This window comes from Pleurodeles waltl, chromosome 4_2 (assembly GCF_031143425.1).
Source record: "Pleurodeles waltl isolate 20211129_DDA chromosome 4_2, aPleWal1.hap1.20221129, whole genome shotgun sequence".
Lineage (NCBI taxonomy): Eukaryota > Metazoa > Chordata > Amphibia > Caudata > Salamandridae > Pleurodeles > Pleurodeles waltl.
In genome coordinates, this window is record NC_090443.1 from 862,198,154 (window position 1) to 862,223,565 (window position 25,412).

The 25,412-nt window shown below is 47.2% G+C and overlaps 1 protein-coding gene across 2 annotated transcripts in view; it reads left to right on the forward strand.

Annotated features, from left to right (window-relative positions):
* The window catches only part of USP24 (ubiquitin specific peptidase 24), a 1,409,949-nt gene that overhangs the window by 648,025 nt on the left and 736,512 nt on the right, over positions 1 to 25,412 (forward strand). For both annotated transcript variants that reach the window (XM_069232604.1, XM_069232603.1), the window contains exons 36-37: positions 247 to 317; positions 10,678 to 10,838. In XM_069232604.1, coding sequence (XP_069088705.1) covers positions 247 to 317; positions 10,678 to 10,838 — 232 coding nt within the window. The remainder of the gene's footprint in view (positions 1 to 246; positions 318 to 10,677; positions 10,839 to 25,412) is intronic.

A 25,412-nucleotide genomic window follows, 5' to 3' on the forward strand; every position in this document is an offset into this window, starting at 1 on the left:
ACAAATCTTCGCCTTCTCCTGTAGGTAAAAGGTGGATTCTTTAATGCCTTTTTTTTTTTTTGGTAAGATGTACAGATTAGATTGAAACTGCTGCATGCAAACTGTCTTTTGCACAGTCATTGTTTAACAGATGTGTGTCTTCATATTCATGCAGAGTCTAGCATTGTATTCAATAAAAGTGACTACGGAATTATTATTGAGACAATAGAGCCATTTAATTCTCACACTGATATGTTTTTATTTTAGGTTCTTTCTATAACCTGCCATGTGTAGCTGACTTCACAATTGATGTTTTACTTGGATCACCAAGTGCTGAGGTATTTTGCGCATATATTTGTTTCCTGTTTGACAGACCTGTATACATAAACTGAGCATTTATTTTTACATAGTAACATTGAATGTGTTGCATGCATGATGGTTTGATAAATTCTCAGTTCACTAAAATTGACTATAATTCTTTCATTCTTCAAAACCAATGCATGTATTTTCTAAACGTTGTGTGGTTGGATGAAAACACAACTGATAAATCATTCTGTTATATAAGAATGCATAATATTTGAAGGTATTGTGTAATCCAAAATGCAATATTTCTGAAAATGTTGCTCTGACATTTTTGTGTGTGCAAATATGGTGTGTGTGTGTTGTGTGTGTATATATATTCGATTGCAGCAAAATTTTGGTTGGAGATGTTATATAGAATCTTTATTGGTAAATCAATCAATGGCGATAGAATGGTTATCCTACTTTAGAAAGAATGTTGTATGCAGTGGTGTCCACCTCAAATGTCAAGGCAAACAAATAACACTTACCTTTACCTCTCTTGCCAACGGCGCCTCTCTCCTCTGTGCCTGATGGGGTCCCAGCATTGACTGGGACACGAGCATAGGCTCCCCAGGAATCCTGGTGCTGCTCTCATGCTATAGTTAGCATGAAAGCAGCGTCAGGATTGGCCTGAGCGGCTTGGACTGCCACTCAGACACTGCCCTGGGGTCTGTGTAGTTTCTACAGTCTGTGTAACACAGATGGTTTGGAGGAGAAACCTAAGTGCGCATGTGTGTTTGGCCAGCCTAAAACGGCCGGCCAAACCCATATACACACTTAGTGCACTCCACTCCCCCCTCCCCCCCCCCCGTGGCCCAGCCCTGGCCCTCCCAGCACTGCTGTCTGAGACAGCAGATGAAAAGTGAAACAATAGTGAACTATGATTTTATTTTTCATCTGCTGGCTCTTAGCTGGGGTGGGGGGGGGGGGGACGGGGATGAGATTCTTGGTTTGGCCAGTTCTGTGAATTAAATTTGCACTGATAATACAATTAATTGGATCTAAGACATATAATATGTGTCCCACATGCACAAATTAAACTATATATACATTAACGATGGCAAGAATTTTACCTTAAGCTATAACAAACAACCAACTAGAGCATCCTACAGACAGAATATATAAGCATTTACAGAAAGGCTTAGAACCTGGTATGAATTATAAAGTGGTTCACTAATTCTCACAAATTGCAAAAAGGGTCTTTACTTTAATTGATGTTTTGAAAGCTTCTAGAGAGGAAACTGAGTGCTTCTTGGTGGGGAGTTTCAGTAGGAAGGGCAAAGAATGTGAAAAGATCAGAGATTAGAAGTAATGTACAGTGATTTAGAGGGAACGCAGATACAGGACTGCAGCAACAGCCCCCAAACCACTTTAGTGTTCCTTAGTGGTGCATACCTATCCTGTGAGGAGGCAGGATTCAGCACTTCTTCCAAGATCATGATGTAGGAAAGTAGCATCTTTATGATATATTTGCCCCTACTTTTTGCCTGGTGTCAGGTGTTTAGACTGTTGTACACTGGAATCCTTCTCACCAGGATCCCAGGGTCTGTGTTCTCTCCTCTAAATTTGGTTGCTGTTAAACTTTTTCAACCCACAATTGGCATACTGGTGCACCCATGTAAGTGTCTAGTATATGGTACTTAGGGCATTGGTACACCAGAGGACTCCCATGGTCTGCAGTATGTATTGTGCCACCCATAGGAGCCCTTGCAAACTGTCTGCAGGTCTGCCATTGAGGTCTGCATGAAACGGTGCATGCACCTTTCACTTAAGATATAAAACTTGCCTTACATCCTGGTCACTGCACTTGGACACTGTAAGTCACCCCTTTGGTAGGCCACTCAGCTCAAGGGCAAGGTGCATGTCCCTAAGTGTGAGGGTACCCCTACATGAGCAGAGTACTTTTACAAACCCCAGATTCTATTTCCTGGGCTTTGTAAGTGCAGGGAAGCCATCTTAAGGTATGCGGTGGACACTGGTCAACTCGAGGGGGTCTCACTACATAATGGCTTCTCCGAACTACACTGTTTCCAACTACACTGGTTCCTTAGAGAATCACCTAACCCAGGCACACTGCCATTGCAGATTGTGTGTGTTGGTGGGGAGAAAAAGGCAAAGTCGACATGGCATCCCCCTCAGGATGCCATGCACACACAATACTGCCTGTGGCATCGGTAAGTCACCCCTCTAGCAGGCCTTACAGCCCTAAGGCAGAGTACACCATACCGCAGGTGAGGGCATACCTGCATGAGCAATATGCCCCTACAGTGTCAGTCTATTCTTAGACATTGTAAGTACAGTGTGGCCATATTAAGCATATGGTCTGGGAGTTTGTCAAAACGAACTCCACAGCTCCATAATGGCTACACTGAATACTGGGAAGTTTGGTATCAAACCTCTCTGAATAATAAACCCACACTGATGCCAGTGCTGGATTTATTAGAAAATGCACACAGAAGGCATCTTAGAAGATATCCCCTGTATTTTACCCAATTATTCAGTGCAGGACTGACTGGTCTGTGCCAGCCTGCCACTGAGATGAGTTTCTGACCCCCTGGGGTGAGGGCCTTTGTGCTCTCCGAGGGCAGAAACAAAGCCTGCACTGGGTGGAGGTGCTTCACACCTCCCCCCTGCAGGAACTGTAACACCTAGCAGTGAGCCTCAAAGGCTCAGGCTTCGTGTTACAATGCCCCATGACACTCCAGCTAGTGGAGATGCCCGCCCTCTGGATACAGACCCCACTTTTGGCAGCAAGTCCAGAGGAGTTACCTACCAGTCAGGGCAGCCCCTAAGGTGCCCTGAGCTGAGGTGACTTCTGCCTTTAGAAATTCTCCGTCTTGGTTTTGGAGGATTCCCCCAATAGGAATAGGGATGTGCCCCCCTCCCCTCAGGGAGGAGGCACAAGGAGGGTGTAGCCACCCTCAAGGACAGTAGCCATTGGCTACTGCCACCAGACCTAAACACACCCCTAAATTTAGTATTGAGGGGCAACCCTGAACCCAGGAAATCAGATTCCTGCAACCTACAACAACAAGAAGAAGGACTGCTGACCTGAAAGCCCCGCAGAGACGACTGAGATGACAGCTGACTTGGCCTCAGCCCTACCGGCCTGTCTCCAGACTCAAAGAACCTGCACAGCAATGCATCCGGCAGGGACCAGCGACCTCTGAGGACTCAGAGGACTGCCCTGAAACCGAAGGACCAAGAAACTCCTGAGAACAGCAGCACTGCTCAAAACCTACAACAACTTTGCAAAAAAAAAAAAACGTTTAAAGAACTCTTTCTTCGCCGGAAGCGTGAAACTGCACACTCTGCACCCGACGCCCTTGGCTCAAGTTCAGGAGAACCAACACCGCAGAGAGGACTCCCAGGCGACTACGACGACGTGGGCACCCTAAGTCAACCTCCCTGCACCCCCACAGCAACGCCTGAGGCTCCCCCTGACCGTGACTGCCTGGTAACAAAGGAATCGACACCTAGACCGAGCACTGCACCCGCAGCCCCCAGTACCGAGAGGAACCACCTGCCAATGCAGGAGTGACCATCAGGCAGCCCTCATCCTAGCCCAGTTGGTGGCTGGCCCGAGAAGCCCCCCTGTGCCCTGCCTGCATCGCCTAAGTGACCCCTGTGTCCCTCCATTGCGTTCAATAGCAAACCTGACGCCTACTTTGCCTACTGCACCTGGCCACCCCTGTGCCACTGAGGGTGTGTTCTGTGTGCTTGTTTGTGTCCCCCCCCCCAGTGCTCCACAAACCCCCCTGCTCTGCTCCCCGAGGACGCAGGTACTTACCTGCTAGCAGACTGGAACCGGAGCACCCCAGCTCTCCATAGGCGCCTGTGTGTTTTGGGCCCTCCTTTGTTCTCTGCACCTGACAGGCCCTGTGTTGCTGGTGCAGTGACTTTGGGGTTGCCTTGAACCCCCAACTGTAGGCTGCCTATGCCCAGGAGACTGACTGTGTAAGTGCTTTACTTACCTGAGAAACCTAACCAAACTTACCTCCCCCAGGAGCTGTTGATTTTTGCAGTGTCCACTTTAAAAAAAGCTTATTGCCATTTTAACTACAACTGTGTACTACTGTGTTGAATCAAAGTTCTATACTTACCTGTGTGAATTACCTTCAATTTTATGTACTTACCTCAAATCTTGAATCTTGTGGTTCTAAAATAAATTAAGAAAATATATTTGTCTATATAAAAATCTATTGGCCTGGAGTTCACTCTTTGAGTGTCTGTTCCTCATTTATTGACTGTGTGTGTACAACAAATGCTTAACACTACCCTCTGATAAGCCTACTGCTTGACCACACTACCACAAAATAAAGCATTAGTATTATCTAATTTTGGCACTATCAACCGCTAAGGGGAACCCTTGGACTCTCTTTCACTTTGAGATACTATATACAGAGCTAACTTCCTACACTCACCTACATTGTTTGAAATGCTCCATGTGTGCATTCAGGGGTTGTGCTTATATGCAGTCATTTTGGAGTGGAGAGAAGTCACAGCAAAGCCATATGGCTCTTCCTACCAAAGTGGCAAGAGCATTGTTGAAAAAGTCTTCAGATCTAGTCTGCACCAGAAAATATTCTAAAGGTGAGTAGTCTGCTGTTAAACTATTTTTAGGAGGCTGGCTCAGTATATGGTGCACAACCCTTAAGTGAGTCCCGGCAACCCTTAGTGATAGTGTAGGAGGTTCTAGTTATCCAGAGCTCTCGGAGGGGTAGCTGTGGAGAGCAGCTAAGGCTTATCCAGGAGGGTGTAAAACTGTTGCAAATACCACACAAGTTAGTCAGTTTTATACACACAGGAAAGAACGACTTCAGTGTTAGAAAAAGAATGTATATTTATTATAGCACACACTAGAACTAACTTTGGTATATCTCCTAACCAGAGATATGATCATACAAAAATATACTTAGAAAAAGGTATGTACAGGCATAAAATAACAAGTGCCCCTATATAGGGGAGCTAAACCATATACTAAGTAAATGGAATGCAAGAATCACTCCCAGCCCAAACTACCACAGAGGATCTTTAGGTCTGGGGAAGCACAGGAACACCCAAGGTAAGTAGATAGGATTCCCCAGACTCCCTTGGGCAGAATTGTAACCCTGGGTCAGCGTCCATAGGATAACATGGGGAAGTCACAGTTGGCTTTTTTGAATTCTAGGACCCGCTCTAGAGGACCCCAAGGAAACCCATTAGGCAAGGGCGGTTGGATAGTGCCCCCACCCGTGGATACCCAGAACAGTGGAGCACCTACACCAGGTGTATAGAGGGTGAATTCGAATTGCGACCACCCGTTGAAGTTATTTGGGATCTTGGCAGTGTAGTTGCTGTTGTGACCCGTGGACTAGGTTAGGGGAACCCAGGCATGGATTCCTGAAGAACAGGACCTAAGAAAAGAGAGGACATAGTCCAGACCACCTGGAGGTGCCCTGGCGGTGCAGGAGGGACCGCCAAAAAGCCTTGGCACATTGCACGAAGTTTGCAGGATTTGTGGGGACCAGCAAGGTCCAGGTGAGCCAACCTTTGCAGGTAGGTCAGGACCAGCCCTCAGCAAGCAGGACAGCCAGAAGGAATTGACGGAGCCTCACAGAGAGGACATTGTTATTGGAACCAGAGACTTCTGGAGGCCGGGGCTTCTTGGAGCTGGAAGGTCTTCAGACTGAAGAGCCAACAAGCCTTGGCAACAACAAAAAGACACGGTGCACAGGTGTTCCAGCCAAGCAGATCCAGCGAGGGACCACAGGTTTCTCAGTTGGAAAGAAGACCATGTAGGAAAGTACCCTCTTCATGGCATGTTTAGCCCCACTTTTTGCCTGTTGTCAGTGTGTTTGACTATGTTCACTGGAATCCTGCTTACCAGGACCCCTGTGACTGTGCTCTCTCCCTTTAAACTTGGTTGCTTGGACAAAAAACACCCCACATTTGGCATACTGGTGCCCCCTTGTAAGTCCCTAGTATATGGTGCCCAGGGCATTGGGGCCCCAGGGGTTCCCCATGGGCTGCAGCATGTATTATGCCACCCATAGGGTGCCCATGCAAAGTGTATCTGCAGGCCTGCCATTGCAGCCTACGTGAAAGGGTGCATGCACCCTTTTTCCCTACAGGTCACTGCAGCAGGTCACTATGTCACCCCTATGGTAGGTCCTGCTAGCCCAGACAGCAAGGTGCAAGTATGTGTGTGTGAGGGCACTCGTGCAGGAGCAGACCTCCAGTCCCTGCTGTGGCATGAAACTGGACTCTGAAAAGGGGAGTGACCACTCCCCTGTCCATCACCACCCCAGGGGTGGTGCCCAGAGCTCCTCCAGAGAGGGCCTTTTGATTCTGCCATCTTGAGTCCAAGGTGGGCAGAGGCCTTTGGGAACATCTGAGTGGCCAGGTCAGGCAGGTGACGTCAGAACCCCCTCCTGATAGGTGGTCATCCGGATAGGTGACCAATCTCCCTTTCAGGGTCTCCCTCTTGGGTGGGGTCCTCAGATTCGGCTTGCAAGATTCCAGCATGACCCCTCTGCAACCTCTACTTCGACTTCTAGCCACTGGAACTGTGACTGGACCCTACAGGAACATGCAGAATTGTTTACACAGCTCCTTCCAGCTTCTCCAACATTTACCCAGCTGTGCATCCTCTGAGGGCTGCAAGTCTTCAGTCTGCACTAGAAGGAAGAGGGAATCTCCCTTGGGTTGAAGGAGTCACTCCCCTGCATCTGCAGGCATCAACTGCAATGACGACCAGCTACGTAGATCCCCTCTCATCCTTTGTTGTGTGAATCCTACATCACAGGTGGTGGTCTGTAGTAGTCCTTTTGCTCCCCTCTGCCAGCTGTCCAACTTTGGTGGAGGTACACCGTTGCCTTCCCATGCGGGATAGTCCCCCCACCCCCAATGCACTGTCTCTTGCAGCTACCAAGGCTTGTTGACATCTCCTCCAAAGGATCTTCAGGCTCTGTGTAGCCCTAGCCCCCAGCACTCTTCCCTGCGACGCACAGCCCTCTGCGTGCTTCTCCTGCGATGTGGGACCCTTCTCCAGTTGTGCTGCCTGGGCTCATCTGCGACTCCTGGTTCCTCTTCCTGTGGGGGGCTACCTATTCTTCTGTGTACTTTCTGCCTTGCCCGTGGGTTGAGTCTCTTGAGCATTGCTGGTCCCTGGCAGCTCCACTTTTCTTCTACTGTGACTCTTGCCTTTGCCAAGGCTTGTTGGTGGCTTTCCCATGCCACATACGAACTGCAAACTTCCATCCAGCATGGGACGTCGTCTGCATCCTCCAGGAACTCTTCTCTGGCTCCATGGCTGCACTGCTGACTGTCTTGGTCCTGCCGTCGACCAACTCCTGCAACCACAGACTAGTGGGTATTGGCTCTTGCCTGCACGGGGCGCTCCTGTGACTTCTGGACTTGGTCTCCTTCTTCCACAGGTGGTCTTCTTCAGGAATCCACCAGTGGTTTCTTGCAGTCTTGTCTGGGTGTTGCATTTTCTTGTTTTTAGTCCTTGTGGTGGTTTGGAGAAAATCCAGTAACTAACTTCTTTGTTCCTGGTCTCCGGGGGGCACTGTGGTACTTACCTTTGGGGTTTACTAGTTCCCTCAGCTCCCCCCTACACATTCCACTTACCTAGGTGGGGGTCCTGCATTTACATTCAATTTATTTAGCATATGGTTTGGGCTCCCACTAGGATCACTCTTGTCTGTTGCTGTTGTACTGTTTTCTACTGCTTTTTATGCCTCTTTCTGATTACCAGTGTACATATCTACTGTGTTACTTACCTCCTGTTGGAGGGTTGCCTCTCTAGTACGTTTTGGTAATTGTCACTAAAATAAAGTACCTTTATTTTTGTAACACTGAGTGTTTTCTTTCATGTGTCTAAGTGCTGTGTGACTACAGTGGTATTGCATGAGCTTTGCATGTGATCTAGATAAGCCTTGGCTGCTCATCCACAGCTACATCTAGAGACCTTTGCTTCTAGACACTGCCTACACTACACTAATTGAGGGGATACATGGACCTGGTATAAGTACCTTAGGTACCCACCACACATTGCCAGTCCTACAGACAGGTCAGACCTCTAGAAAGCCATAGGACCACCACCTGTATTGTAAAGCCTTTAAGAGTCCGTGGGTCAGAAGGATCCACAAACCGGTCGTCGCCTGTGAGGTGCCTGCAGATGCACGGGAGTGACTCCTCCACTCCAAGGGATATTCCTGCTTGCTTTCCGAAGTGCAGGGAGAGTTCCTGTGACTCTGGGAGATGCACAGCCACGGGGTTGCAAACATCTTTAAAAAAGTTTGAAACAAAGTTGCAGTAGGAGCCCTCCTACAGGTTACAATCTTGCTCGAAGAACAGCAGTGGGTGGTTCCGGTGTCCAAGTTGCAGAAGTGTCTTGCAGGGGAGAATTGCAGTTGGTTCCTGAAGTCTTGCCGACAAATCTAGGGTTCCACTCTCAGGGGAGCCCTTAAGCAACCCAAGTTCGGGGTCTGGACACCAACTGCAGTGACACACGTATCTGGGTTGCAGGGACGTCACCCAGCTGGACTAACCAGTCAGATGCTTCCAGGGGCCTCTGCTCATCTTATTTCCAAGATGACAGAATCAAGTGGCCACCTGGCAGAGCTCTGCTCATCTCCCTATAGAGGATCTGGACAGGGGGATGGTACTCCCCTGTCCTTTGTAGTTTAGCGCCAGAGCAGGAATGGGGCCTCCTGCACTGAAGTAAAGTTATGTATGCAAGGAGGGCATCAAATGTGCCCTTCAAACCAGTCTGGTGGTGCTCAGAAGCACCCCCACCCTACACAGTGACACCTATTTCTAAAGGAGAGGTGGTCAAACACACACCTCTTCTCTGCAGAAAATCCTTTGTTCTGCTTCCCCCTGCCTGAGTTAAGTTCAGCAGGAGGAGGGCAGAGCATTGTCTGGGGTTGGCAGCAACACGGGCTGACACACGGACCTTGCAAGGCTGTACAGGCAGATATGGGGGGGATCCTCTAGGGAACCCCCAGAGTACATGGTATCATGCAACTTGCACTGGAATCGGTGCAGTTGCATGATTCTAACATGTTTGATACCAAATTTGCCTAGGTTTGGTGAAGCCATTATGTAGTTGGAATCTCATGTTGACCAGTGTCCACTGCAGTCCTTAAGAATGCTTCCCCACACTTAGAAAGCCCAGAAAACTGAGTCTGCTGTTTGTCAGGGCACCTCTGATCATGCAGAGATTCCCTCACACTGAGAACCATGCACCCTGCCCTTGAGCTGAAGGTCCTACCTTAGGGGTGACTTTTAGGGTCATATTTCAGTGACCATGATGTAAGGAAAACCTTATATCTGGGGTGAAAGATGCATGTATCATTTCACAGAGGCTGCAATGACAGGCCTGTAGTCAAAAGCTGCATAGGCCCCTATGGGTGGCACAATACATGCTGTAGGCCATGGGGGACATCTGGTGTACCAATGCCCTAGGTACCTAAGTATCATTTACTGGGGACTTACATGGGTGCACCAGTATGCCAATTGTGGGGTCTTAGTTATTTACCAGCTCAATTTAGGGGAGAAAACACTGACTCTGGTGTCCTGGTTAGCAGCATCCCACTGTGATACAGTCTAAACACACTGACAGGCAAAAAGTGGGGGTATCGATGTCAGAAAGGTACTACTTTCATTCACCATTCATTAGAAAGATTATTGCTAAAGTTAAGTAACTTGTTTGTCATTAATATCTTCATGTCAGTGAATGTCCCTGGTGTAATTAGAAGTTATTCAGACCAATTGAATCTTGTTTTAAAATGTTATATTGGTGGACCTTAGCCTGGGCTATGTGAAGAATTGCAATACTCTGACTCCAGAAACAAGACCCGGTCTTTGACTGGTGGTGCAAAAATGTCATTGAATGTTTTTAGCAGAATAGATAAATGTCAATTTTCAGAACAGATAATATAGTGACTGAATCTAATAGATTGAATGGTGCTCTCTTATAATGAATAGCTTCACTATAGAAACAATCTGTGGTTAGAGACCACCCTGTACTCACATGTGCCTCTACACTTCAATAGTTGGTGATTAGAAGAGAAGTGACCCTGTTTACAAACTACTCTGTACATATTAGTTAAGGCAGGTTTAAGGTTTGCCATGTTGTTTCACAGCTATTGTAGATTGGGGTTTTTAGTGGGATATCTTCCCGAAGCCTATTAGCACCCCCTCCTAATCTAAGGTGTGCTTGTTGCATTTCCTTTATGTAATGTAGATGCATTTTATTTGCATATTGTTTGTATTGGCTATAAGGTGGGAGAAAAATAAACAAAAATTGAATTTTGTAAACCATGGAATGTGTGCAGTGCCTCACTTAGTGGACTCTACTTTCAGATTAGACGGGTTGCCTGTGATCAGTTGTATACACTCAGTCAGACGGACACCTCAATGTACCCAGACGTGCAAAGGCCAAACCAGTTCCTGTTGAGTGTTATTCTTACTGCACAGCTACCTCTGTGGTCTCCAACCAGCATCATGAGAGGCATAAACCAGAGGTAGGTGAAAAACTGTATTTGTTCAATTAAAATTGGTGAGGCTATTGATTATATTTTTATTATATGGGGCAATATGAAGAAATGGTGTGTGTGGTTTCTATGAATCGAATTGTACGAGGAAGCAAACATATTACACATTTTTAATTAATCTGATAAAGTAAATGTGCTTGTTACTTATAGTGCACTGCTTTCATTTCTAAATTGATAGCACAGATTCATAATTTGTGTTTGTTTAATCACTGAGTACTGTTTTACTATGCAGTGTTTAAAATTAAATGCATACTTAATCATGATAAAGACATGAACCCACATTACGCAATTATAAAATCATGCAAAAGATGTAGAACACCATGTATTAGTTTAACATCTGATAGCCTGACAGCAAAGCTGTTTGACTCAGCTTTCTTCTGCCCCCCTTCAGTTTAGGGTCTCAAATCTGTAGCTTACAGATCTCACTCCTCCATTGATCAGTGTGTATTAGGAAGCCTTTTTGCCTTCTAAAACGTGTGTTTGTTGTGTACATCTACATTTGTTTTGTTTGCATTCCAAATTGAGGAAAGTTTGAGCTACAACAAAAGACAGAGGAGCTACATTCTTTGCAAATGCACTCCTCTTTCTGTTCCTCATCCAGCTTGCGTCTTTGTGTCTCCATACTCCTTTTTTCTGTTTCCAAGTACGATGAAACATTCCTTTGATGTTTTTCAGCTATTATGTTTTTTTTTTATTTACTAGGAAAAGTCAGTTGATACATTTTCCAGAATAAAAACTTCTAACCGCAGATTCCCCCACCTTAAAATACTCCCCAAGTGTCAGACTTGATCTGGAAAATCTTGAGCAGTACCGCTGCACACTGGTAGGTGGCACCGGTTGGTCTGTTCTGAGCCGGAAGTGACATCGTTGTATCCACATAAGCACCAGCTCGGTGCGCTGAGATCAATCCAGGGACCTGACTTCGACATTTTTTTTACCAAGGCTTTTTGAATTTTGTCAACCATGTTTTGAGCTATTGCTCCGAGTGTACTAGGAACATGTCCCCATACAAAACCTACAGTGTTTAAACCTTGTGGGGTATATTACAGACAGATGTTTGTGTTTGATCTCTGGTCTGTCTCTGGGGCCTAGTATTGGTGCAAGACCCAAAGGCCTGCGCCAAATGCAAGTCAATGCACCCCAAGATGATTCGGGAGCAGGTGATGAAGGTCAATCTCAGCTGCCAGCTGTCGAGGTCAAGATGAACGTCTTGGCAGCGGTGCTTTACTGAGGAGCCAGCTCGACTGAGCTGTTGTTCCCCTTCAATGAGGCCCTCACCAGTGTTCTCCTGGACTAAACATTGCACTGGGACTCCTGCGCAACACATGATCGCCCAACCTCCTTTTATGTGATGCCTCGGAGGTGAGCTGAGGTCCTCGGCTTTGCATTACCCTCAGTAGAAGTCAAGACTAAAGTTTTGAAGGAGGTGCCTCAACCAAGGGTGTCCTACAGAGAACCCCTCCTGCCCATCAATGAAAGCCCTCTCTGGTGTCCTGCTTGGGGCTCAGGCCAAGCCTTGCACGGGCACTACTGTGCACATGATGATTGCACGTTGCCCCAGCCCCAGGGACCAAGCCTTCCTGTCCCAGCATCCTGTCACCAAGAGCCTGGTTGTGCAGGTCTCCACGTCCAAACTGAACCCAGGTGCATTCCTTTCTACCCCACTGGACAGGGAATCCAATCAGTTAGACACGTGTAGGAAACATTTTTTTTCTTCCTCCAGCCTAGCCCTTCGTCATGAACTCCGTCCTCCAGTTTAGCTGAAATGCCCATGATTTGTGGCACTCTGTTACAAAGCAGCTTTCCATGCTCCCCATAGAGGGTTGAAAAGTTTTCAGCTAATCCCTGCTGGACTGTCAAGATGCAGTGATGCAGGCTGATTACCACAGATTCCCTAGGTAGAGCCATGGAATCTATGGTGTTGTGTCACAGCACCTGGTTGCAATCCCCTGGGTTCTCAACAAATGTCCTATAGTCCCTGATTGACATGCCCACCTGCTTGGCGATAAAGTTGGCAGGGCACTTGAACGCTTCTGGGAGACCTGGGTCACTGCCAGATCTTTGAGTTTCTCTCTCTGGTCGATCTCACCATCACTACGACTGTAGTTCAGGAATGTATGCATGTCCATATTACAAACCATACCCCGTACTCCAGCAGACTACCCAGCCCTTATGAGAACGGAGCTGTGGATCCCAAAAAGAATGCACAAGGTAGACCCAACACTCTGTCCAGTCACCATCCCCCCATGCTGCTGCAGCCTCTAAACCCTTCATCCAGCACAGCCATCCCATTGGCGACTGGATCTGCCCCCGCCTGCCCTAATGGTCTGCTATTACCTCTGACAAGTGGATGTTTCAAATTGTTCAGTAGGGGTGCACCCTCCAATGTTTGGACACCCCTCTGCCCGTGCCACCATCCCCGGAAGGTCTGACGTGGACCATCTGTCCTTTCTCGATCAGGAAGTGCAGGCTTTGTTGGCCAAAAGAGCCATTAAGGGGGCCCAGTGCCAGAAGTAGGACATGGTTGCTATTCCCGCTACTTTCTGGCACCTGCACACCATAGTAGATCAGTGCCCTCTGAATCCCTTTCTGGGGAACACAAATGGTTGCAGCACACCTTTAGAGCTTAGGAGGTCGTAGTCTTCCCCTACCTCAGTGACTGGCTGCCAAAGTCGTCACCCACCTCCATACTATGGCGAATCTTATGCATTCTCTGGGGTTCAACATACCGAAGTCACATCTGACTTCCTCTCAGACGTTCCATCTCTTCAAAGCCATCCTGAATACAGATCAGTTCTGTGCCTGCCCTCTGGAGCAGAGTCTAGACAGTGATTCTGATGTTTCAGGCTTTTTCTTGGATTTCAGCGAGATAGATTCTGATGCTGCTTGGTCTGAATCCAATCTTGCATCCTGCTGGTGAAGCACTCTCAGTGGCTTATGTGGTGGGATCTTAAGTCCCAGTGTGTACAGCACCAGGGGAATCTTTCTGACCTGGTTCAGATTTCAAAGGAGACGGCAAACGATCTGCAGTGGTGGCTTATGGACCGCAGTTGGGTCAATGGCAGACCCCTGTCCCTTCACCACCCAGAGCTGACAGTGGTGACCGATGGATGGCTCCTGGGTCGGGGCAGCCACCTGGGAGAGGTGAAGATCAAAGGGCAGTGGTCTCCATGGGAAGTTTAGCTCATCAGTCTGCTGGCACGGAGGGCTATTCGCTTAACATAGAAAGTTTTCTTGCCGTCCAACAGGAGAAGGCTGGTTCAGGTGTTCATGTGCAACTCAAGCACCATGTCGGCCAAAAGAGCGGGGTGGGGTCCTGGACCCTGTGCCAAGAAGCTCTATACCTCTGGACTTGGCTGGAATGACAGAACATCTTCCCTGACGTACAACACCTGACCGGTTGTCTGAATGCCAGGGCAGGCAAACTCAGCTGCCATTGCCTTGTGGACCACAAATGCCAGTTACACCTGGAGATAGTGCAAGGTCTCATCCGAGAATGCGGAGAACCTTGGCTCGATCTTTTTGCCACTGCCAAGTATGTGCAATATCTAATAGAGACTTCTAGTTACAGATTGCTTAACTTATAATTTCCCCCAGGCTGGATCCAGAGACTTTTCTAAAGCAGTACCCCTGCACGCGGTCAGGTGGTGCCGGTCTGCTTTGCATCCATCGCCGACGTTGTGAACGCTGCATATGAATTTGTGTGACCTATATAGGCGCCACCCCTATGGACTGTCAGTTCTTTTCTTTCTGGGCCAGGCAGCGCTGAGCCGAAGAAAAGCTACCCCGCCGTTATTCATTCAGCTGCAGAGGAGGGAGGAACTGTCTGAGGGGGCCCACTGTCCCCAACTCTAGCAGGTCCCACACTGCTGGACATCTTCAGGCCTTCACTGCCTCACGGGAAGCACTCAAGACTAAGATAGATGCCCTGGGAGCCTGATCTGAGCCTGCTGTGGGATGACCACAGATGACTAGCAGAGAGAGTCACGACAACTGAGCACCAGGTAGCAGTCATCCCCCCCGGACAAATCAAGGAACATCTTACCACCCTAGAAAATACGATCTGAACATTAGAAGCTAGAGCGGAGGACAGTGAAAATAGATGATACAGAAACATCTACGTTATTGTACTCCTAGAGCATTCTGAAGGGCCAAATATGGTGGCACTCTTTTGAGAAATGGTTGTGGGAGGGAACGGCACCAGAGAGTCTATCCTCCCATGCCGTTTGAATGAGCACATAGGGTACCATCCTGGCCTCTCCCACATGGGGCACCTCTGAGACCTGTGGTCGCTTGACTCTTGTACTATTGTGATTGAGACCACATTTTGGCACAGGACATGGCTAGAGGAGACCTCACGATAGATGAGGGCAAAATCATGATCTTCCCTGACTTTGCGAAAGAGATATAGAAGCAACAACGCTCATCATTCCTAGAAGCCAAGACAGCTCAGAGTACATGGCCTACAGTATACAATGCTATTCACAGCTAAGCTATAGGTGGTCACACCTAAGAGTGCAATTTCTTTAGACCCCTCATGAAGTGTGGGACTAGTTGGATGCCCACTGTAGGAAACTGACTCTCTAGATAGTGCACTAAAAATGATGTACACTGTGCAGAGTCCAGTAGATCCCCCAATTGGTATTGCAGAGTCAGAAGTAGATAGGACTAATGCTCTACAGGGATGTGGAATTCCTATCGCCCGACGCCCGGGACATCTTGTTTGGGGTCAAGGGCAACAAGATTTTATGTTTACTTCGTCCTTGTGACAAGTAGGCCCAACCCCCTGCAGCACAAACCCTTTGGCTGCCTGTTTACAGAGAGTGGAATTCTCTGCAGTTGAGGTAATGTGTTTCCAAAAGATAATGCTGTTCGAACTTGCATTTATGGTTCATTATTTGAAAGCCTCCATTATTAGGGTAAGTGCTGTAAATAAATGTTTTGAGGTCACACTTCACTACTGACGTTGGTTCCAGTACAAAAAAAAAAAAAACGTGTACACACATGTTTGAAAAGTTTAGGCTAAGAGGCTAAGTATAATGCTCCCAGAATGCTCTCTGATTATATGCAAATGAAGTGTCATTTAGTAAAATGTGTTGATGCATGCTAGTATTTCCCAAAAATATTTTTCTAATGGAAAATCAGTGTAACCAGATCCCATAACAGCTAATGACCCAGATTTATATCCTTCTAAACCTTCCCCACCAGAGGACACAACTGCATACACGCAGGTCATATCTAGGGCTGCTGCGTACCACGGGGTACTCATGCACAGTGAGCCTCTAGAAGAGGATTTCCTTTTTAATACCTTGTCCTCCATGCACTCATGTTACCAGTGCCTTCCAATGTTACCTGGCATGATCAAGCATGCAATTGAGATCTTGTTAAAGCAAGGGTTTTAACACCACGCATAGACAAGAAATATAAGCCTGCACCTACAGAACTTTCTTACATTACACATCCAGTAGCTCCAGACTCAGTGGTTGTCACTGCCGCCAGAAAGAAGGCTAATAGCCAATCGTCAGGGGATGCCCCTACCCCTGACAAAGAAAGTAGAACATTTGATGCTACTGGCAAGAGGGTAGCTACTTAGACAGCTAACCAATGGTGCATTGCAAATTCACAAGCCTTGCTAGCAAGGCATGACAGAGCTCACTGGGACGAGAAGCAGGAGATATTAGAACACCTGCCAAAGGAACATCAAAAAAGGGCTCAACAAATTCTTGAAGAGGGTCGGGCAATTAGTAATTATCAGATAAGGTCTGCCTTGGATGCTGCAGATACAACATCTAGAAGCGTGAATACAGTTGTCCTATCGCCCGACGCCCGGGACATCTTGTTTGGGGTCAAGGGCAACAAGATTTTATGTTTACTTTGTCCTTGGGACAAGTAGGCCCAACCCCCTGCAGCACAAACCCTTTGGCTGCCTGTTTACAGAGAGTGGAATTCTCTGCAGTTGAGGTAATGTGTTTCCAAAAGATAATGCTGTTCGAACTTGCATTTATGGTTCATTATTTGAAAGCCTCCATTATTAGGGTGAGTGCTGTAAATAAATGTTTTGAGGTCACACTTCACTACTGACGTTGGTTCCAGTACAACAAAAAAAAAAAACGTGTACACACATGTTTGAAAAGTTTAGGCTAAGAGGCTAAGTATAATGCTCCCAGAATGCTCTCTGATTATATGCAAATGAAGTGTCATTTAGTAAAATGTGTTGATGCATGCTAGTATTTCCCAAAAATATTTTTCTAATGGAAAATCAGTGTAACCATTTTCAACACGATTATGGGAAGCATGAAAATAAACATACACTGACAAAGCCAACTGATCTGACATATTTTTATAAGTCTTTTAGTTTCATCAATGCGTGTCTTGTTTTGACATGGCTTTTGTAACACTTTATTGTTGTGGGAGCTACCAGGCACTCAACATTGTAACAAACATTGGCAAAACCCCCCCAAAAAGTTTTTGAACTCTTAAAGCACACGTTGCCACCAGCGGCATAACAAAGGCCCTGCAGCCGCCCTCCAGGGGGCCCCTCCAGCACAGCACCTGCCCTGAGTGAGTCTGTAGAGGGGACTCCTCCGTGTTCTTTGCAAAGGGGCACCCTCCAGTTTCGTTACGTCACTGATTGCCACTGTAGTTCCCGACACTGAACAAAACTACTTTGTGTGGCAATATGCTCCTTGTGGAAGAGCAGAATGCGATCACTCACAGTAAAGCCAGCCGAAAGAGAGAGAAATAGAAGTTTAATAAAAACAAAATGTCTTTGTTAACACCAGACCTAATTAGGGACCAAGACCCACATGTAGGTAGCTTTTTGCATGTCGCAAACAGCGACTTTCGCTGTTTGCGACATGCAAAAAGCACATTGCGATGCACAAACCCAGTTTTGCGATTCAGTAACCTGGTTACCGAATCACAAAACGGGTTTGCGACTCGCAATTAGTAAGGGGTGTTCCCTTCCTAATTGCAACTCGCAGTGCAATGTAGGATTGTTTTGTGACCGCGAACGCGGGCGCAAACCAATCGCAGTTTGCACCCATTTCAAATGGGTGCTAACACTTTCGCAAAAGGGAAGGAATCCCCATGGGACCCCTTCCCCATTGTGAATGTCACTGTAAACATTTTTTCAGAGCAGGCCGGACCACTGCTTGCTCTGAAAAAATGAAACGAAAACGTTTCATTTTTCGTTTTTGTTATGCATCTCGTTTTCCTTTAAGGAAAACGGGCTGCATTACAAAAACAAACCAAAAAAACTGCTTTATTGAAAAGCAGTCACAGACATGGTGGTCTGCTGTCTCCAGCAGGCCACCATTCGCGAGGGGGTCGCAAATTGCAACCCACCTCATGATTATTCATGAGGTGGGCATTTGCGAAGCCCTTGCGAATCACAGATGGTGTCAAGGACACCATCCTATATTTGGATTTGCGACTCGCAATTTGCAGGTCACAAATCGGAACCTACCTAAATGTGGCCCCAAATTCTTAAAGAAAGTCACAAAAGTGCACCATGGTATATGTCTTACCCCTATAAAATATTTGTGAACTGTATTTTAGCATGGGTAAATACGATGTGTAGATTTGCTCATGTGAAAATCTATTGAGCATTTGCAAGTTCATTTTCCCTCCAGCCACTTTCTTCCCAACCCTGGAAGAAGTTCTAATTCTGCCATTGTCAGGAGTAAATGTCCAACCTTTCTTATTATGGGAAAATATTAGAGAGAAGCTGGTAAAAATCTTTAAAACATGCAGGTTAGTAGGTTTGCAGACTCAAAGGCATTCCAGCCCTGGAACTATTGCTTACTGCTTCCTCCAGCCCCAGTATGCAGATCTGCAGAAAAGTGGCAAAATAAGGCAATTGCTACAGTAGGGATTGAAATTCCAAGTATTCAAGCCCTACTATGGTAGTAGCCCTGGCATAATCAGAGAGGCTATTAATTGCTGCCATAAGTTGTCGCCACACTTCATGGCACCAAAGGGACAAGTAGATCTTTTTACAGGACAAGTAGATTTGAGAAGCAACCCGTCCCCTGGACAAGTAGATATTTTAATAAATTCCACACCCCTGCTCTATTTTGTGGTAGTGTGGGCAAGCAGTTAGGCTTATCTGAGGATAATGCTAAGCTTTTTATGTACTCACAGAGGCAATAAATGAGACACCCACAGAAAGATGTATTTTTATATATGTTTCAAACCCAAGAACTTCTTAATCAGGTAAGTAGATTTTCAAGCATAAGTACTTTGCAGTTTCTAAAATCAACACAAAGTGCAGTTTTTCAGTTCAGCAATGTTAACCTATGGGAGGAAAACAAGAATGCAGTTATGCAGGTAAGTACACAACTTACAAACCCAGTCTTCGGGGTTTTAGGACAACACTAGGCAAGGTTGTCCAAACAATGAAATTGAGTGGCACTCCATAATAATCCTATAACACAATATTATAATAATGTCCATAAATAAACTATTCTTCCATAAGTTAAACCACAGTGTTCTTTATTTTTCTCAGTAGTTCTTGTATCCAAAGGTGTTCATATCACAGTCCTTTCACATCGTCCCAGTCAACACGTGTTTCGTCTGGGGAATACCCCTTTGACTTCCTCAGGACTCTCTTATCTTGAATATGATGATATCACATGCAGAGATTCGTATTTGGTTGGTGATTATTGAATAATTATTAAGTTGCAATCTGTGATCTTCTTAAGTTTGCTTTAATACTATTATTAGTGTGGATGCCCCATTAAGTCAAGCAAGCGTATCCTGCTGTCAATCGTGCTGCACTCTGCGAGTACAACAGAGAAATGCCTTGGAGAGAACATTAGGCAAGGTTCAAATCAGTACCACAAGTGCACCCACAGCAGCACAGGGGCGGCCAGGTGCAGTGGTCAAATTAGAAGTTGAGTGCTCAATGTTAACCAACGGAGACTCAGGGTGAACGAAGTTTCGCTGCTCAGCGGTGAGTAAAGCGGTGTCAGGGGTTGATCTACTGGTGTCAAAGTAAGTACAGGGGGACCACAAGGCAGCCCCAAATTTGCACCCTCAGTGGCACATGGGCGATCAGGTGCAGAGTCCCAACACAGCGTCGGGTGCCCAATGTTATCTAATGGACACTGGGGGTAACTGAAGATGTGCTGCTCACAGTTAGTGTCAGAGGTCGATCTCCTGGGGTTGAGGTAAGTACAGGGGAAGCCATAAGGCAGCACCAAACTTACACGCTGCGTGGCACAGAGGTGGCTGCGTGCAGAGTGCCAACTCAGCTTCGGGCACTCCGTGTTAACCAATGGAGACGGGGTTAACCAAAGATAGGCTGCCCACAGGTGAGTAGAGCGGTGTCAGTGTTCGATCTCCTGGGGTTGAGGTTAGCAAGGGGAATCCACAAGGCAGCACCAAACTTTAGCGGCACAGGGGTGTTGTGGGGTGCAGAGTGCCAACACAGCATCGGACGCCCAATGCAAGTCAATGGGAGACATCAATTTTGGAAAAAAGCTGCTGGCTCGGGCCAGGAGGCTAAACGAAGAAAACCCACAGCTGCCCAGGTAAGTTCTAATGCTTCCCAAGACACAGGAGCTCTGGGTGCAGGGGTGTGCTCTGTTGTTGGGACAGCTTAACAGGCAGGTTGTGGTTAGGTGGAGTCTTAGGTTTGAGGCTGCAGGCATTGAGACAGAGTCCAGCAGGGGTTAGCACATGGTGGGCTCAGACTCAAAATTGCTGTGGAACTTTCACAGGACCGTTGGGCCACTTGGACTTGGGCCATGGGCATCAGGTGCAGATGTAGGCCTGGAGGCAGTTTTGCTGTTCCTCAGGGCATAGTTCTTTTCTTTTAAAGTTGGTTTCTTCTTTAATGGGTTCACTGTTCTCTGGAGTTTTTGATCTTTGTCGAAGGCAGGCAGTCCTCTTAAAGCTGTGAAGGTTGCTGTGCTGCAGGACAGGTCGCTTTTTGGCTCAGGGTCATTGAGGACTGCAGACAGGCCCATAGGGCTGAGTCAATTGGTGTCTGTAGTCTTCTCTGCTGGTGGAGTCAGGACAGGGGGGTTTGGTCATCTCCACCATCTGTAGAGACCTGGGTTGTATTTCTTTTATTTTTTATATTGAGTTTTATTTGTAATTCCAACAACAATACTCCGAATTATAGGATACAAGTAATCGATATGCCACATAAACCTCATATATCAGCAGTTAGTAAAATAATGACAATGCATTATAACAATCTTATCCAGAGCTTCTGTGTAATTCACAGGTGAAGAAGTAATTACATACTGTTTTGTTACCCATCCACAATTTAGCAAGGCACCTCAGTCATCTACCTTTTATCACCTTTAGTCATCCTCCACCTCCTCGCGGTCCCCTCTCTGGTCCCCCTATGTGTGACAATGATGGATCGAATAACCGCACATGGAGGTTAGGTAGAATTGCCACCCTCTGCCTCCCCTATCTCTTTGCCAATCAAATATATTTGATAAGGACCCCAGTAGTGCTTGGGGCGGAGCTGTGGCAGGGACAGTTCATTATACGTATCAGTTTGAGTATTACAATAGGCCATATCTCGATACAATTTACTCAGTGTAGGTTTAAAGAGATAGTTTGTGTCTTCAGGCAGCAGCATCGCCATTAATCTGTTGCCTATGTCTATTTGCTAATCCATTGTGAACTTTAGTGTTCCAGGTGTCTGCGCCTCTTGTGCAAAAGCCTATAATCTAGTTATTAATTTTGTTCTCGTTGTCCCCTGTATCACCCAAGTGATAGCCGGTAGCTCGGCGGGGATCAGTAAAATCGTCTCCAACTATCTCACTAAAATAAAAGCATGACGAGCTCTGTAAAATTGATATTCCGTCAGTGGGTCTTCACCTCTGTGCCTGCTGCGCCCTCCTCCTATGCTAGTATTCTACAGTCTCTCAAAAACTTCCCCACCTTGTTAAGTCCTAGCTTCCTGAATGCCTCTATTGCAACTTTATCTTGGCTCAGTGGGAACCAACTGCACCACTCTATCTTCGCCTGAGGGGAGTACAACAGAGGAAATGCCTGCCTGTTAATTAATTTATGCCAAGCATGTACAGTGGTATGCACTAAGTCTGTAACACCAGTAGCTAGTGTGGTTTTGATATGACGCTCAATGTATGCATACGGGGCGTTGTGTGGGCCATGTATCCAACTGTACACTATCATACCTCTCACAACTTCGTGATAGATCTCCATATCTGGAGCCCCTACTTCCCCCAGCTCGTATGGTAATGCAAGTACATCCCATCTGACTCTGGGTTGTTTTCCAGCCCACGCAAACATAACCAGCAGTGATTTCAGCGTCGCAAACATCTTCTGGAGCAGAATAGGAATATTTTGAAAAAGGAATTAAAATCTCGGTAGGACCACCATCTTCAATTGTGCTATATGCCCAATTAGGGAAAGTGGGAGTCTGATCCACCTTTCTACTGCTTGACAACTTTTGTATCGCTCTGCCATAATTCTCCAGTACAACCACTGAGGGATCTGTATGCAGCTGAATCCCCAAATATCGGACGGAATCCTCCGTACACTCAAGTGGAAACTCCATCTGCACCGGGCCGTGGCAGGACTAAGAGGGAATATCATTGATTTGCTCTAGTTTACCTTCAACCCAGAATAGCCTCTGAAAAGAACCATCTCCCAGAGTAGGGAAGATAGGTTGCCGTCCGGGTCTTGCACATCCAGCAGAGTGCCATCTTCATAAGTAGAAATCAACAGACAGTATCCAGGGAAGTGGATACCCCTGTTTTTGTGATATTTGCACCTGTGACATAGAGCTACGAATGTACTCCAACGTAGTGATTCTGCGTTCAGCCTTGTCCACTCGCTCCACCTGCTTATCCATCCGTTCAGTCATTCTATCCATCTTATAGGATAGTGAGTCGATTTTACTGTTGATCGTTGCTAAACTACTTTGCATTGCTGCTAGGATATGACGCAGCTCAGGTTCGGCATCAAACTCCTCGTCTTCTGCGACCGTTCCCAGCTCCTCTTTGCACCCATCTCTGCTTCTAGGGGTCTTCCGTGCCTCAAACTGCAATTTTGTTTGCATTTTATCTATCTTCCCCCATCTTGCCGTCCGTGGAACAACTCTACTATTTCTGAGTGTGGCCCCGTTAAGTTCCGGGCCTCTCAGTCAGCTCCGTCTCTGCCTCCTGGGTACAGGCGGATCCCCCCCACTGGCACCTCCAGCTCCCACAGTGATCCCAACCCAGCAGCTGGAGCCACAAGCTGATGACTCTTTTGGGCCGATCTCCGCAAGTGGGCCTCAAGGGGATCCCAAGATACAAGCCACTGCTGGGCCCACGGGGCCAGGGAAGCACGATCCCTCCAGCTGGGTGGGGGTAGTCACTCACCCCCAGTGGGCCTACTCCCGACCTCTGTCTGCCAACAGTGGAGAGGGGGCAATGCCAGGCCGCCTTCTGCATGCCACCCGCCTGTGCCTGGCTGCTCTCCCCCTACATGGGCCGCGTCTCTGTTGCAGCTCACCTGTTGCGATCTGCGCTTCCTGTTTTACCGCAGTTCATCAGCAGTACCAACTGTGCCTTTTTTGGGTTACAAAGGCTTAGTATGGCTGCAGGATTATTTAGGATTGTGTAGCTGCCATGGGAGCAGTTCATCAGCAGTATCAACTGTGCCTTTTGGGGGTTACAATGGCTTAGTAGGGCTGCAGGATCATTTAGGATTGTGTAATCCTTTATGCTATGGGAGCCGAGTTAACTCACGGCCATCTTGTTGCTCGGCACGCTCCGCCCAAGACCAGTGCCTTTGAAGCTCCCCACCCTGGAATGTCCATCCTGCCTGGGAGAGGATGCCACACCTCTGCCAAGAGCAGGCCTTTGTTCTTAACCCTCAAGAGCATTGGCTTTCATCTCAGGGAGCCAGAACTCTGACTAAGGTAGCTGCACTGGTTTTGACCGGTCAGTGTCCATGCTAGGAGTTAGTAGGTTTTTAGGAGACACCTCTAAGGTGCCCTCCGAGTGCATGTATTAGTAAATCCATCACTGGGTTCAGGGTTTATTAATATGAGATGTTTGATACCAATCAACCCTGTCTTCAGTGAAGCCATCATGTACCTGGGGGACGTGGTAATGATCAGTTTCCAGCACTTGTACTTAAAATGGCTTCCCTGTTCACTTACTATGTCTGAGAAGCGACAAAGACATAGCAGGGGCATTTCTGCTCATGCAGGTATTGTAAGAAGCTGGCCTGGTGTGTGGTGAGCACCTGCGGTGTTACTACCTTATACCAGGTCTAGGAATCCCCTATTAGTGAAGTGTAGGCAGTGTCTAGGAAGCCAGGGCTCTCTAGAGGTGGCTGTGGATGAGCAGCCAAGACTTATCTAGGAGACATGCAAAGCAATACCACTGTAGTCACACAGCACTTAAACACATGAAAGAACCACAGTGTAACAAAAATAAAGGTACTTTATTATAGTAACAAAAATACTAAAATACTGTACAGGCAATACCCCAACTGGAGGTAAGTAAACACACTATTATATACACATTAGCAATCAGTAAATAGCACAGAAAGCAATAGGCATTGGTAAAAGCAATAGCTAATAGTGAGGACCCTAGGGGAAGGCCAAACCATATAATAAAGTGGAATGTAAAAGGTAGTCCCCCACCCAATGATATGGAATCAGGAGAAGGGAGCTTGAGGAACTAGGAACCCCAAAAGGTAAGTACCAGGTTGCCCCCAGCGACCAAGAGAGGGAAGTACCTGCTTTCTCCAAACCCACTGGAAGGACTTTGGAATAGGATTGTGCAAGACCTAACCAAGACTGGAAGAACCCAAAGGTGGGTCCTGACAGAAAAGGACCTGCAAAGGAAGGGCACGAAGTCCAGTTAGAGTTGGAGTGTCCGGTTGTGGGAGGAGCCACTGCCCACCCTTCTGTGGATGCAGGACCAACTCGAAAGTGGTCGAAGAAGGTCAGCAGTGCAGCACAGGAGCCGAAGAGGAGTCCCAGGAGTGATTCAAGTGATGTTCCACATCGGTGGTCAAGATGCAGTTGGTCAGTGGTGCTGGAAAACCACCAGCAAGCCTTGGCAAATGCAAGAGTCGGGGAAGAAGGTTTGCAAGGCTGGAGAGGACCAGCGAGGTCCAGTGGACTCGAACCAAGGAGGGGAGTCCGGGATGACCCTCAGCAGCTGGGAGTGTCACAGGAAAAGGAGGCAGCCCCTACAAGCAACCCACTGGCAGCAGGCACAGGAATTGCAGTGAGGCCCACTCAGCAAACCTGAAGAGGAGTCCCACATCGCTGGAGCAGAAGGCAGGAAACTGTGCTTTGCAGGAAGAAGCTCTGGGGGCTGGAGATGCACAGAGCCTGAAGATCCTTTGGAGAAGAAACAAACAAGCCTTGTTAGCTGCAAGAGTACAGTGCACAGGGGTACTGTCCTGCAAGGGCTTACCGTCTCCCAAGCTGGACAGCTGGTAGAGAGGACCAAGTGGGCCACTCCAGACCACCACCTCTGATGCAGGATCCACACAGCTCCAAGGGAGGAAGATCTATGCAGCCTGTCATCGTTGCTGTTGGTACCT